Source organism: Salvia miltiorrhiza, chromosome 1 (genome assembly GCF_028751815.1).
Source record: "Salvia miltiorrhiza cultivar Shanhuang (shh) chromosome 1, IMPLAD_Smil_shh, whole genome shotgun sequence".
NCBI lineage: Eukaryota > Viridiplantae > Streptophyta > Magnoliopsida > Lamiales > Lamiaceae > Salvia > Salvia miltiorrhiza.
In genome coordinates this window covers 67,873,053-67,888,405 of record NC_080387.1, presented here as the reverse complement: position 1 = coordinate 67,888,405, position 15,353 = coordinate 67,873,053, and the positions used below count along the sequence as shown (strand labels likewise).

The 15,353-nt window shown below is 33.7% G+C and overlaps 2 protein-coding genes across 8 annotated transcripts; one reads left to right on the top strand and one right to left on the bottom strand.

Moving 5' to 3' along the window:
* The first annotated feature begins 302 nt into the window (after positions 1-302).
* Positions 303-6,238, top strand: LOC131005319 (uncharacterized). Of its 7 annotated transcripts, none has more exons than XM_057932221.1 (10): positions 303-583; positions 2,207-2,274; positions 2,929-2,954; positions 3,757-3,847; positions 3,986-4,081; positions 4,857-4,925; positions 5,220-5,278; positions 5,351-5,473; positions 5,691-5,762; positions 5,841-6,238. In XM_057932221.1, exons 1-10 carry the CDS (start codon positions 494-496, stop codon positions 5,903-5,905), a joined length of 759 nt encoding a protein of 252 aa, XP_057788204.1. In that variant the 5' UTR covers positions 303-493; the 3' UTR covers positions 5,906-6,238. The 7 variants fall into 7 exon arrangements, with proteins under 7 accessions (XP_057788204.1, XP_057788211.1, XP_057788208.1 ...); XM_057932225.1 differs by having other exon boundaries at positions 339-583; positions 2,138-2,274; positions 3,986-4,049; XM_057932226.1 differs by having other exon boundaries at positions 345-583; positions 2,138-2,274.
* Positions 6,239-9,248: 3,010 nt separating this feature from the next.
* LOC131005317 (cinnamyl alcohol dehydrogenase 1) lies at positions 9,249-12,106 on the bottom strand. Its single transcript, XM_057932219.1, has 5 exons — positions 11,818-12,106; positions 11,572-11,685; positions 10,593-10,820; positions 10,087-10,526; positions 9,249-9,666 (listed from the first exon to the last, which is right to left on the bottom strand). Exons 1-5 carry the CDS (start codon positions 11,904-11,906, stop codon positions 9,464-9,466), a joined length of 1,074 nt encoding a protein of 357 aa, XP_057788202.1. The 5' UTR covers positions 11,907-12,106; the 3' UTR covers positions 9,249-9,463.
* Positions 12,107-15,353: the final 3,247 nt, after the last annotated feature.

Below are 15,353 nucleotides of genomic sequence, written 5' to 3'. Positions count from 1 at the left end.
TCCATAAATTAACATATAACTTACATTTCTGGGCTAAAAGACGGCCCAATAAAAAAATATAAATATTGGTGTTTTATGTCTCTTAATCTCGAACATCTGTCTCTTCTTTTACTACAATCTCGAACAATTCAGACAGTTATATTGTGTTTTTAACATGATCCAACGGAGAAAAACACATTAAATATACAATTAATTCACAAGAATATTTTACTTAATGAAATCTATTAAAGCATTTTCAATCGAAAAGTTTCAAAATTCGACTATAATCTATAAACGAGCGTGAAAAAAATATAGCTCTTTTGATTGGGCTACAAGAAGGGCCTCTTAATCCAAAATGAAGCCCAAACCCAACAGAGTCATCAGCCTCGAGAGCATTTCCATTTTCCAGAGAGAGAGAGAGAAATAGCAGTGAAATTGAAGAAACCTTCCAATTCAACAACACATTGCAAGTTCAGAAAAGTTGTTGTAATTTCATCGGAGAAGGAAGAAGGAGATGCTGCCCACATCTTCATCCGTAAAGGGGCGTTCGGGGCCTCATACTCGGCCCAATTCCCTCCCTCACTACCTCCGTAGAATTGTCAAGGTATTTTCTTCCCGCACAAACTATGTCGATGCATGCTTACTGCGGAATATGTGAGAGTTTGCTGAATTTTAGATCTGATCTTCGATCACATGCCGATAATTTGTCGGATTGCCTCTTGATTACTGCTTCATAGCGTGTAACTGGAGATTTTGTGATTACTTTGTTTGTGTTTGATATGAGGATTGAGGAGAGATAGAAAGAGAGAGAGGGATGGGGAGATGCATGTCATGAGCTCATGAAAGACAATGCTGTCGTACTAATATGGTGTCGTCTTTATTATTGACGAGCAGATATGGTAATCTGGTTAACGGAGTGAAAACTTGAATATCTGCTAACAATGTGATGCTTGTGAGCTGTCCAATGATTGTGTAAAGCCTACTGGAAATTTGAAATTAGTACACACTTTCAGTCTGTACCTTAAAAACTTATAGAGTATTGAGTTTTAACTATTTTATGAGGCTGAATGTCATAGGAGAAAGGGGGCAACAAGTTTCTGATCTTTGTTAGAGAGATTATTAGTCCCAAGCCTCCTGAAAGTTGATGTAGAGTTTCTACATGGTAATTTTTTTTAAAGAAAATATATTCTATCCGCATAAGACAATGGACAAGGCATGATTGGCCTCTGAAGTAGATTGCGGCAATTTTCTGTAAAAGTCACATTGATTAAACTAAAATCTAGAGGCTGTTCATGCTTTCCTGAGTGGTTTTTTTTTACCTGCTGATGTTAATTTAGATCTCTGATCTGCGCTATTCAAATGCTGAATGTAAACAAAGTGCTCGTACACTTGTTAAAACTTAGGGACACAAAGAATATATGGTTATCTTTTATCCAACTTGGGGGTCCCAACTAAATTATCAGACATCAATGGAAGTCAAAGCATATCTGACAAGAGGGCGGAGGGGATGAATATGCCCGTCAATCACATAGCTATGTGCAGGCGCTCAATGATGTTTCAAACTCAGTTTGCCTTGGAAGTCAACAAGCTAAGTCTAGGCCTAAGGTTGCAGTTTGAATGTGTTGGAATCTAAAGTGTTTCACTATATACCTGCTTACACATACTTGTTTCTAAGGACTACGGATGACGTGAGAAATGCAGAAAGTTATTCAATGAATATAGAACCTAACAAGTTGGTCTAGATGCAAGCTAGAATGATGAGCCGTGGATACAGGTATAACAAAAGGTATTCAAGTACTGAATTTGAATTCCCTTCTGACTGATCAAATGTTAATGGAAGAGGAGAGGAATAAGTTTACTCAGATGTCAGCTTTCTGTTTTGGTCAATGTTTTGCTGATCATCCTGAACCTGTCCTTCCCTCATGATTAGAAGTTAAGGAAGATGAGAGAGCGTTTGACTATATTGTGAAATTTGTGTTTCAGTCAGTTTTTTATGACCATTATGTAGTTTTGTTCCTTTGATGTAAGTTTTGGACTCTCAATTTGGCTCAGCATGGGTTTCAACTTAGCTGTGCTCATATTTATTTTCTGAATTTATATGTTTTTCAGAAGCCTGATTGAAATAATGTTTTTTTAATGTTCTCTGGATATCCTGTAGACTGCATCCCCCCCACAACACATTTTTCTCTCGAATTGACATGCATTTGTTCTGGGTGGTTCAATGTAGTGGCAACAAATGGACATTGAATATACCTTTTGGCAAATGCTTCACTTATGTACAGCGCCAAAAGTTGTGTGAGTTTCCTTCAGATTGTTCCTTGGGGTCCTACATTTATTTTTATAATATATATGGTTGCTTGTATGTGATTTTAATCAGATATATGATTATGATAACCTGTCTGCAAAGCTCTTCTGCAGAGAGAATGATTTTATGTAATCCAACTATGCTTATAATTTTAGCTTATGTTGTTAACAGGGAATATTATGCCATAGGCCACAAAATACAAGCATTTTCTTAGCCAGAAACCATCTCTGAATAATCCGATAAATAAAGAGAAGATTGTATGTAGTATCTTACAAAGTCTGATCAATTGGATAATATTTGGATGGGTCTGCCTTTTCGGCTACTTGTCATATGTTGAGACAGAACATTTTAGTACTAGATATATGCTGGTCTTAGTTATATTTTCAGAAACAAATGATAAATGACACTTTGGGCAATAAACTATTGGTTCAAAATTTAAATTTAGGGTGGTTAATGCCTGAGGCCAATGGCTTGGATTCAAGTCCACCGTGGCGCAGTCTTTAAATCTAATTGTTAATTTACGGAAAAAAAGAATTAAAAAAAACTATTGGTTCAATTTTTATTTTTTTTTGTACTTGTAAGTTTTTGAATGACATTCTTTATCCATTTTGCATGTGAAATGTGAGACTGTGCAACCAATGCAGATACCAACACACAAAATATCACAAACGTAAGTTTTCCTTTTTCCTTGGTCTTCAGTGTTCTTCGTCAATGTGTTGCCAAGCTCTTATCCTGTTTATTGCTTTGAATTTAAGTTCTTGGTTTTGAGTTCATTTTTCCTTATTACTCTTGGTATGTTTCTTCATGCTCTGACTTGCCTAATATTTGTCATTTCTAAAAATCAATTTTCTTTTACCTACAGTACTCAAAATTCATTTCTAGCAATTGTTACCCAAGATTTGCGTGCATCACTCACATTATTACCAACTGTTTCTTCATTATTCCATCAGAATGTTTCTCCCTGTTTCTATCTTCTCATGGAATCAATCTATATTACCTGATATTCTTGATCTTTTATTGTGGAGTCCTATCCGGAGTGAATCCACTGAATATATAGCAAAAATTGGCTTCTCACAACCCTTAGAAATCAATTTCTGGTGAAACTAAACAGTGACTCGATTTTCTCTGACCAGCATTCAAATAATTTTTAGGTGATTCTTCTCTGAACAGGAGTCCTCTAGACAAATTAGTGTAAATACATGCAGAGACTACTTTGAATTTGGGACTGCAGATTCTGTCATCATGCTTGGATTTATCCTTTCTGGGAAGATCTTGATTCCTAGTGACATATTGGTGTTTCATATGTATGACATACTTCTCATGTTCCTTCCACCGTTCCACTAAGTGTGCAAGATTAATAGTGTCCCATACATTGGGTTATTTTTCTTATTTTTAGGCCACCCTTCATCTTTTAGCTATTTGATATCATGATAAAGTATCAATTTTCGATAACCATTTCTTCTCTTCTCTAGAAACAAAGAACCAATGGGCACGTGATGATCCTGCATTTGTCGTCGTGTGTAGTCTTCTTTTGTCGTTATCTACGGTTGCTTATTGTGCTACGTAAGTATCTTCTTTATGGCTCCTTTTCATGTTGAATTGTTAGAACTTAGTGGTTGGAAATTTTGTTATGCTTCCACAAATTTATGTGTACTTAATGTCATTCTCTTCTATATTACAGCTGTCTTTCCTCTGTTTCAGGTATGATCATAGCGCTGGACATGCTGCTTTTGTTGTTATTTCAGTATTGCTTTTCCACTTCCTGGTAACAGGCGCTATTTTAGCTACTTTTTGTTGGTATGTACAACAAGAATAAAAGGAAGGGCTAGCTATTAAATGCTCTTGCTAAACTACTTTGCTCAGTTCTGTTCAATTAACTTCCTCAACATAGTGCTCAGACTAACTTAAAGTCCTTCAGCCATTGATTTTTAATTGGAGATTGAGACCTTTACCAACCCAAAAAGGACTTGTCAGTGCATAATTGAGTTTTGTCATGAAGGATAACAAAGGAAAGTGCTGTCTGTCTTAGGTTTTAGTGTTTTAACCCAAAGTCCTTGTTGAGTTAAGCTCTTCTTTTCAACAAATTGTTGACAAATAGTTCATTCCAATCAAGTAATGAGTTCATAGATGATAGACTGAAGATCAATGGTAAACCTCGCTTCATTTCAGTAACGGCCACATTGTTTTGAACTTGAACATTAAAGACCAATGAACCTTTCATGTAAAATATCATTAAAGTAGTACTTTCTGTTGTGTGTTAACATTTATTCTCTTGATCTTGACTGCACTACTTTCTATATACTATTAAAAACAATGTGCTAAAGTGAATGATATTTTTTTTCCTGACAGCAATGTTGAATGTAGAAAACGTAATATTATATTTGAACTAAAATCAGTAGTTGAGATAAAGTATTGCATTTTACCTTGATGTTCTTCAACTCCTCGTTGTGTCTGACTTTTTCATTTGAGTTTTCTAGCCGTTGTTTTACATCTTCTTGTTTACTTAGAAAGATATGATTCTCATATATGAGAAGATAGTGTAATTGAAAATTTGTTTTGGAACTCTTTTCAGGTTCTTCACTAACAATTATCTTCGAGAGGAAGCGCCAAACAGTCATGTGGTAGAGCAACGGGTGGAATGGCAAGTTCTCTTTTCTTTTTTAATTATTATTTTTTAATCTGTATTTGCAAGGTTATTGCTTGTTACTGTTTCTGTAATTATGTTAGTGTGCTTATTTTTGCTGGTGTCTGCAAATTACTTTTGTTATTGATTTTTGTTTGTACTAGACTTCTAGCTCCCTTTTTCTTTCTTTCTTTTTTACTCCCTTTTCTTGTTTTTTTTCCCCAGTCTTATTCTTTTGTTTGGTGTGGCACGCACGTTGGGTTTAGTTGTTTATTCTTTTGCTAATTTTGTGACCCCCTGTCTCTTGTGAAGGTTGTATGCCTTTGATGTTCACTGCAACTCTTTCTTCCCTATGTTCCTGTTGCTTTATGGTAAGCGTAAAGTGGATGTCTTACTGGGAACTCCTTGATAGATGGCTACTGATGTTTTTGTATATTTTGCAGTTGTTCATTATTTTATATCACCACTTTTGGTTGCTCATGGTTTTATACCCGTGTTACTGTCAAATTTGCTCTTCATGGCAGCCATTTCCTATTATCATTACCTAAATTTTTTAGGTTATGCAGGTAAGATGCATTTCAACTAAAGAACTTATACAAACAGTGATATTTTGTATCAATAAATTTCCTTATTTCTTTGTAAATAAATATTAGATAGATTTACTGCACTTAGTCGACTGGTACACTTGGCCCAAACCCTTTAGTAAGAAGTGTTGGACATGGAAAGAGTTTTTGAGTTTCAAGAACTACGTATTGTGCTAATTCTATTTCTTTTCTGATGCAGTATTACCCTTCTTGGACAGAACTGACTTTTTCTTGTACCCAATTGGGGTATTCATTGTCCTTTCCCCTATCTGTAAGCACCGCTATTTTATCTTATTAACATGCTGTGAGATATTTTACTAAAGAGATGAATAATTACTCTTGTTTGCAGTAATCTTGTGTGGCTTCAATCCGTCGAGGTATTTCATGAACATGTACTTTAGTCGACTGGTATAGATGCTACTAACACCTCGTACAGAACATGAAACCCAAGGAGATCCTTCCTAAATGAGGCCAGTTGATGCATTTTTTTTACTTGCTCTTTCTCTCTCTCTTAACATGGATGGGAGGAGATTAGATGATTGGGGGAAACATTGAGTTTGTATATTTAGGCATTTACATAGTAAGTGATATTGCAAATAGAGGGAGGCTCTTCTTGAGTGGCTTTCTGCAAAGTATATTAGTGAAGATTTAATTGCAATGATTTTTGCCTACTGAGCCTTTCATACACTATATATAACAATACAATGTAATGGGGTGGAAGAAAAGGGTTTACTCTGATCTGCTTCACTTGAATGTTTGTTACTGTTTTGTGTGTGTGCGCGCTTGCGAGTGTCTAAGCGTGGTATATATGTATATATATATTTGGAAGGGGAAATTGTTCTTATGGAAAAGTAATGTTGAAAGTAAAGGTAATAACTGTTTTAAGGAAAAACTAAATTTCTAGGAAAAAAAAAACTTTTTTTTATGACTATTCGACAAAAAGCTAGTTCTTGGTTGAGTAAAAGAACGCTTAAAAGAAAAGTGTGAATACTTTCTTCTTTTTTGTTGTAAGTTTATAGTTAGAAAAAAATGAAACAGAAAAATGGTTTATCATTTTTTTAGTGATCTTCACTCTTTTTATTTCATGTTCTGTTTGATGGAAAAATAAACTATGAAAATAATACTCAGTATATATTTTGAGGGTAAAATTGAAAGAATGAAAAAATATACAATATGAGAAAATATTATCATATATAACTGTGTGATAATAAAAAATATTATCATGAATTGAAATAAAAAAGTGAAAAAAGGGCTGCTAAAAAAAATGCCTGCCCAGAGAAAATTTTTTAACTAAGAAAACGTGTAAAAAGAATAATAAAAAATGAGAAAATATATGTATTCCACCTTTTTTTTATCAAGAGAACACACCCTCAAAGAATACATAACAGACTAGGTATGTAATAGTGATACTCATTTAGCAACAATTTAATCCCTAATATAGCATTACTATGTAGTAATATTCGTAACTTCTTTTGTTACATTATTTAGATAACCAACTATCTAGATGTCCATTGAATGGATATGAGATATGGATTGAACTTAAGTGGTGGAACCCCACACCACAGATTATAGGATGATTAATTGATAAAGACGGCCACTTACATCGCATGATTAAGGTAGCATTTTTGTCCAAACATTTAAAACTTTCAATAAAACGACGATTAGCGTTTCATAGATGACATTTAGGAGTTGGTACCTAACCCGCCTGATATTGTTTACACTTTAGAGTGACTTGGTCTTGCACCACAACCTATTCTTATGACAATGACACAATATCTATAGTTGAGTGGTTACAATATGATTTCTAGATGATGCAAGTCCATTTGCATTGCTAAATGCTAATGCACATGACATGAGTCAACATTTAAAGAGATAAATTATTATTTTAAGTAGAAAAAAAAATGCTGCAAATAACACAGCACTTATCCGAACTGGCAATTTTCGCACAACTTTTCAATTATAACACTAAGTCCAATTTGTTTTTTTGCAATTAAAACATTCGTAATGTTCTTCAATAATTAAACTACATCATTTTTATGGGTAAAAAACAACGCATTTCAGAATTACAATTTACACACCAGTGAAATTTTGTTGGAAAAAGCCGGAGATGTTGACTGTAATTGCAAAAGAATAAAATAAAAGGTGGTGTTCGCAACATTTTTAAAATCGTGTAAAAAATTACAAATTTAGATTAATATTAGTAATCATTTAACTACAAAAAAAATTCAACAACAAATATATGTTTATATAAGATATCCAAAGAAGAGACCTGAATGTCCAAAGAAGGAGATTTGAATACAATTCAAAAAATGGTTCGAACAAGAATCTTTAATAATTGTGAGAACAAATAATTATTTTCAGTTATTCCACCAAAATTAAGTGTGAAGTAGTCTTTCCGTCCATGTTGGAGGGACCAGATGATGCCATGCTTGAGAAATTTGATGAGAGAAAACCCAGCACGCCTTCTATATCTCAATCAATCAATGCAATTAAATTAAAGTTTCGTCGCATAAATAGAAAAAAGAAAGTAAAAGTTGAGGAATTTGAGAGCGTGGGTGGTTGGTGAAGGGGACCCCCCATCCACCAAGTCTTGGAGGGATTTCCTATTTTCAAGTAATTAGGTGGGAAATTGAATAATATCGGTCTAAATCTAATGCACTTTGCTGATTTTATGTACTCCTTTTATACTGCACATATTTTATTTTTCTAAAAGAAAGAAAACACAGAAACTTGGACTATGCACAAACTTGGAGTATCACGTCTTTTATACGTTTTTCTCAACATGTATTTATGTGTGTATCGTGACATTACTACTACACATACAATAAATAATTAGGACACAGAGTAGGTAAGTAACATAGGATTAAAACTAGTAACAAATTATGCGCGTCAACATATAGCAACCTCAACTCAATTGGTAAGACATTTTCCTAAGTTCAAAAGCAGAGTTTGAGAAGGTGTTTGGCTGAGCTTATAAGCTCTTTAAAACAGTTTATAAGTTGTTTAAGAGCTTATAGGTTCTTTTAAAGTGTTTTACAAGATAAGCTTCTAATGAGCTTATAACTTGTAAAAATAAATTCTTCTACGCTAACTTATTTTCTCATTATCTTATAAGCAACACTCATTTTACAAAAATAACTCAATTATGATTTTTTATTTTCATCGTATATCATTATAATTTCATCTCTTTTCGATTTTTTCTTTCTCACTTAAAATTTCCTCTCTAGTTTATAAGCTAAATTATCCAAACACCTTAATAACTTATAAGCTTTTAAGAAACTACGTACATCTTGTAAGCTTTTAAAATATCTTATAAGCTAAAAGAATTTATAAACTCTTTAAAATAAACTTAGCTAAACACCCTCTGAGTCATCTGTTATGCATGAGTATGAGAGTATGAGTGCATGTGAATTATAACTCTGAAAAAAAGAAAGAAAAAACATACTAGTACTATGTAACTCCAAAAAAAAAAAAAAAAAAAAAACATGCAGCAAGCGCAGCGATCGTTTTCGGAAATCAAAATAAAATCATTAGAAAATAAATTGCATCATTCGAAGAAGTTAAAAACTTAAAAAATTTAAAATCACGATACTATGTTAATAAATTTCCATTAAATAATTCTTAAGGAGATGATGAGTCATAATCAAGAATCAACCTAACTTTGGTTCTTGAATCATGAATAAAAAATTTAAGCTTCTTCCAGAAAATCCAAATCACACCAAGTCACCAACCAAGCAAATATTGTATCAAGTCAAAGTGACAGACTATTCTCAATAATATTTATGCATAGAGAATAATGTTTATCAGTTGCCATCTTTCACAATCACACCAACTCTTTTCTTACACACAAAATATGCAGGTGTAATAAATCCCAAGATGACACAAAACAACAACCTTATCAAGAAATAAGTATAAGCCAATATCTTAAAACATGTGAAACAAAGTATTTGTGAATATATATGTGATTTGGCTTCACTGGTCAAGTTTGCTTCCTGCAACATCCACCACAAATCTGTATCGAACATCGTTCTTTTCGAGTCTCTCAAAGGCAGTGTTGATATAATCCATCTTCACAATCTCAATGGTGGAAGAAAGGTTCTTATCCCTGCAGAACTCCAGCATTTCCTCCAACTCATTCATGCTCCCAATGAAGCTTCCCGTGATACTCTTCCTCCCTAATCACATCATTAATGTGCTATTAATTAAGACCTAAGATGCTACTAATACAATCAATACGCCTAGTAATGTGAGGGGTTGTTTACTTTTGAGGATTAGTCTAGATAGTTAAAAATACTAATCCATTGTTTATTAAGATGGATTGAAACTTTAAGATATCCCAAGGGCCTTGATAATCTCTATAATTTGAGCTAGTTTTGATTGATTCACATCCCGTTGAGAGGATATGATTGGAGAGATCCTAATAATGAGGATAAATAGAACAAACTTCGGTTGACAAACACTAATTGAGGATTAATGAGCCCTAATTGGATGGATGCATCGTACGTTCAAATGCACACAAGTTTATGGAAACATTTAAAATGAGAATCAATAAATAAACAAAATAGGTATAAGGGTTGTTGAGGTAGGAAACTCACCAAGCATGACCATTGGGCTGACAAATTGCAAAGGAGTATTGATAACTCCCATCAAGATCAGCTTGCCATCGATTTTCAACAGAGAGAGGTAAGGCTCCAGCGGATGGTTTGCAGGGATCGTGTCGATTATGTAGTCTAGTGAGTCAGCAGCCTCTTGCATCTGAGCAGCATCCGAGCTCACCAAGTAGTCATCAGCGCCTAGGTGATCCAATGCCTCCACCCTCTTCCTATCGGAGGAGCTGATAACCGTAACGTGGTGGCCCATGGCCTTCGCGATCTTCACTCCCATATGCCCGACCCCACCAAGCCCCAAGATACCGCCTCTTAGGCCGCTCTGTTTAAGCCCAAAATGGTTGAGGGGACTGTACACAGTCACCCCTGCACATAGCAGTGGTGCAGCCTGCTCCGGTGCCATTCCATCCGGGATTTTCACCACGAATCTGTTAAGCAAAGCAATTAGAGACGAACGAAGAAGGATCCATACAGCTAGTTTGAATCATGCTTACTTCTGATCAACAACCATAGCACTAGCAAAACCCCCTTGAGTTGGCTTGCCATCAGTGTAAACGTCATTGTAGGACCAAATCTTCTTGTTGCAGTATTGCTCGATGTCTGCCTTGCACGGGCGACAGCTGCCACAGCACCCGACGATGCAGCCAACTCCAACCACATCACCAGCCCTGAATTTGGTCACATCTGATCCAACCTCAACCACCTCACCCACCACTTCATGCCTATATATGAACAAAAGAGAAGTAATCTTAAAGTTTGGAATATTAACTAATAACCCTGATATGGTCACCAACATTTGACAAATAAAGAATTATATTTTGCCAATGCAGAAAACTCAATACGATCTAGCATGCATTCTATCCAGCTATTAAGAGCTACTAGGTTTAGATATAAATAATTAGCATGAAAAAATGGCAATCTAGATGAGGTAGACATAATTAGAACATCAAACTGCACCAGAAGATGCACAAAAAAAAAAAAAAAATTGATTCCTCAAAATCTACCATTTACCATGATGAAAGAAGTGAAATCCTTCTAAGTGAATTAGACCCTCACACCTGTTCTAGTTCATTTAGAAAAAAAAAATCACAAACAAAGGTGTGTAAAATGCATAGTCAATGCTAATTCAGCCACAAAATGGAGGAGGTGATAGAAAATGAAATGGACCCCACGACATCAAACTCAAACCTAATTCAAATCCATCAATCTTCATTTCAGAATTAATTGGCCCAGGATCCAATAAATATTCTTGAGGCAGTGTCCTCACACACACACACACACACCCTGTGATACGAAAATAGTATCCACAGCCATAAAAAACAATTAGAAAACCAGGACTTATAAGAAAACACACATCAAAATCAGAAAAGCAACACTTAAACTTAAACACACACACAAAACAATCGAGAGAGAGAGAGAGAGAGAGAGAGAGAGAGAGAGAGAGAGAGAGAGAGAGAGAGAGAGATGATATACCCGGGAACCATGGGGTAATTGGACATGCCGAGGTCATTCTTAATCTGGTGAATATCGGTGTGGCAAATTCCACAGCACATTACCTTCAAATAAACATCTTTAGGCCCTGTGTTTCTGCACATGCATCAATTTTTTTTTCCATCAAAAACCAAACTTTTCATATAAACTAAGGAAATAAACATCGGAGAGAGAAGAACATGCAGTAATTCTCAATAAAACCCCATGAAAAAATTGATCTTGAAATACCTGAGAGTGTATGTATAGGGCGAGAGAACACCTGAAGGGTCTCTTGCAGCCCAGCCCACTGTATTTCTTTCCACTTCCAAACTGCCCATGTTGAAGTTTGGTCTGAAATTCTGTGAGGAAAGATTCCTTGGAGAATGCTGTCAAAGTGGCTGAATAAAGACGCATATATATAGGGACATGGGAAAGGCTAAAATGGAAGAGTTAGAACAATATTAAAGGAAAAATACAAGTATTATTTTATTGTATTATGCGACATTTCATCAATCATTACGATAGTGGGGATTTAGCCATTTCGGGGGTTGGTGAGCGCGGCTCAACTCTTTAATATTGAGTTAATTTCATACATCAGATCATTACTTCATTAGAGTCTAATCTATATATGATCGGTCAATTATAATTATAACATTAAATTCAAACTATACCAAATATATATTCAATTTTATATTTTTAATTTTTTTTTGTAATAGTAATCACCCAAATATTTTCGACAGCAAGAAATATTGGGGATGATTTCAATTCCGAACATAAAATAGGTTGATTATATATCATGGGTTACACTTTGAAAATGATGTTGTAATTGCATGCGGTATTAAAATTTGTGATTTAATATGCATTTAATCTATCAGATGTGTTCTCTTATATTATAAATTTATTATGAAAAAAAAGAAGATAATAACAATTATCTCTTTAAATTTTATTTCTTTTCCCTCGTTTATACAAAAAAAATCCACCATTTTTTTTCACTTTAAGATGAGATAATATTATCACCTCAAATTTGGAGTGATAATATTATCCCTCTCAAAGAGAATGGATGAATGAGAAATGGTAAAAAAAAAAAAAAAATTATATACAAAAAAATGGATTTAAAGGAAAAAATATTGTTTATCCTTTATTTTGTTACTATATAAATTTACGACAATAAACATTACATACCTCTTAAATGTTAATCCAAAGTGTCGTGTGTGAATTAGTTTCATATTAATATGGAAATGGGGTTACCCGTGAGAATGTCAATTCAATTTGTTGGTCATTGGTTGCTCTGAACAAAGGTTACCGCGGCAGTGCGATTCATCGCCGGGCTCGAGCTAATTTTGATGATGAGCCGATCGATGTGGCACACAATAGATTTGTGTATTGTACATGTTTGCATTAAAAAAAAATAAGATAACTGGCTATTTCTCCATTTTTTTTAATTCATCTATAAATAATACCATTCCCTACACCATTTTTACACCATTTCCTCTTAATTTCTTTTATTCATTCTTCACAAATTCTCTCCAATCGCTTCTGCCTTGTTTCGAAGCCTATTTGGTGAGATATTCGGCTCTCAAAGATAGACTAATGGCCGCAATGCTTCAAGTAGATTTGGTCGAGCACATTTGTTAATGTAATTTCATTTTATTTCAATTGTTGTCATTTTTGAATTTGAATTAAATCAAAACTAATTCATATGAGCCAACATGATGAGTCAAATAAATGCCGGAGCATGGTTGAGCCAATTAGAGGCTTAACCAATACCGCGATGCTCTTAAAGTCGTGAAATTTTGACTTAAACTTTTTTAGTTTGAATGATCCATAATCAAATAATTTGACGATAAAAAAATTGATTCGCAAATAGCACGAATCTGGTAGGATTGGAGTTGGGAAAATTTAACTCGATTTTTATTAGTTTGAATGATCCATTATCAAATAATTCGACAATTAAATAAAAGTGATTTGAAAATAGCATGAATTCGGTAGGATTGGAGAAAAAAAAATCGAGTGTGTCGACTTGATTAACAAAAAATGCCTTGTTATTTGATCATTTTCATATACTTATAGGATGTGTTTTGATTTAATATTCGAAAGTTATACTTATTATTTTATGTAAACGTTTTGACATGAAGTTAAAAAAAAAAAACATATAAGAAAATGCATGTCAATGATTATTTCTCAAAGAGTTATTTTTCTCATAAACTTTCTATGTCGACATTCAATCCCAAAAAACATTAAACCCAATAAAATTGAACCAACTAATTTCCCTACTAATTTCTTTAAACATGCGTCGAAAATTCGAATTCAAACCCCTATCAAACACTAATAACTATAAAAGTACAAACATGGAATATATATATATATAGATGTGCGCCTATTAAACAAGAGGTGGTGCTGGGTAAATCCAAGTGCACCGTACCGTACACTTGGCTTGACCCATACCTAATTCCTGACCCGTATTCTGATTCAAATCGTGTAGATGACACTATTTGATTATACAAATGATATTGTCTGTAATTGACACTATTCTGTTATACAAATGACACTGTGTACAAATGACACTATAATATTGTAAATGATAATGTGTATAATTGATACTATTCAGAAATATAAATGACACTTCCCGTAATTGATACTATAAAATTATAAATGATACTATAATATTTTAAATAATACTATAAGATTGAAAATGACACTATAACATTTTAAAATGTTACAGTGTCATTTATATAATTGAATAGTATCAATTATAAGCAGTGTCATTTACATAATTTGCGTCAGAATGCGGGTTTGGATTAGCATGCGGATCAAGATTTGAGTACGGGTCAACCCAAGTGTACGGTATACTCGGGCATACAAAATTTTTTGTGATTAAACAATATCTAAAATCATTATATCTACGGCTTGAACCCGTTTTGTGGATATTGTGTTGAAAGTGCATAAGGGTGTCGCTACTGAAATTTAAGATGATTTTACCCTAATAGTAATTAATAATAGTAATAAACAACGTACACTTGGACCAATTTTTATCTGCAAAAGGTGGTTTGCTTGTCGACACCAAATCAGTTTGAGTGACGTTTTTAATTGCATTATTTCCATGTAAACAACTACTTGTTACTTTTGATAGCGAACAATTACTTGTACATGCAAGAAATTGATAAGTCAAAATCAAATATGAAAGTTCTTAATTTTTTTACTATGCGGAAAAAATAGAAGTATATATCTAGATTTCTTCCTTTTCGAGTGTGAGGCATTTCCTTGAACTTAGTTAGATACCCATTGAACCAGCAATATTGTTAATAACTAAATCCTATTTTTATTTTAAAAAATAAATTAAACAAATCAAAATTTTTCTTATCATGCTAGTGTGTGGGTGGCCACAATGTAACTGTATAGATTTATTTGTATTGTAAAAGAGGGATAGTAAATTTAGTAATTACTCAATGACTTCTCTCGAGAATGCGTTTACTTCAATTATAAAATTTTCATTGAAAAAAAAGTAAGAAGAATGATAGTAAATAAGATTTATCAGCTATTCTTACCCCAAACTTTCATGCCTGTGAAAATGTCTTAAATATATCGCCCACTTTATGCGAAAGAGGGGTAGCAATTACTCAATGCCTTATCCTAACAAATTTAATTAAGATTATAAATTGAAGTATATTAAGTTAAAAATTAGACAACAGCAATTAGGTAGTAGGTGCAACTCAAACGTCACCCAGACGTCAGCATCAATTTCTTCAGTGTGTGTGTTTTTCTTTTAAATATCTTTTGTGGTAGGG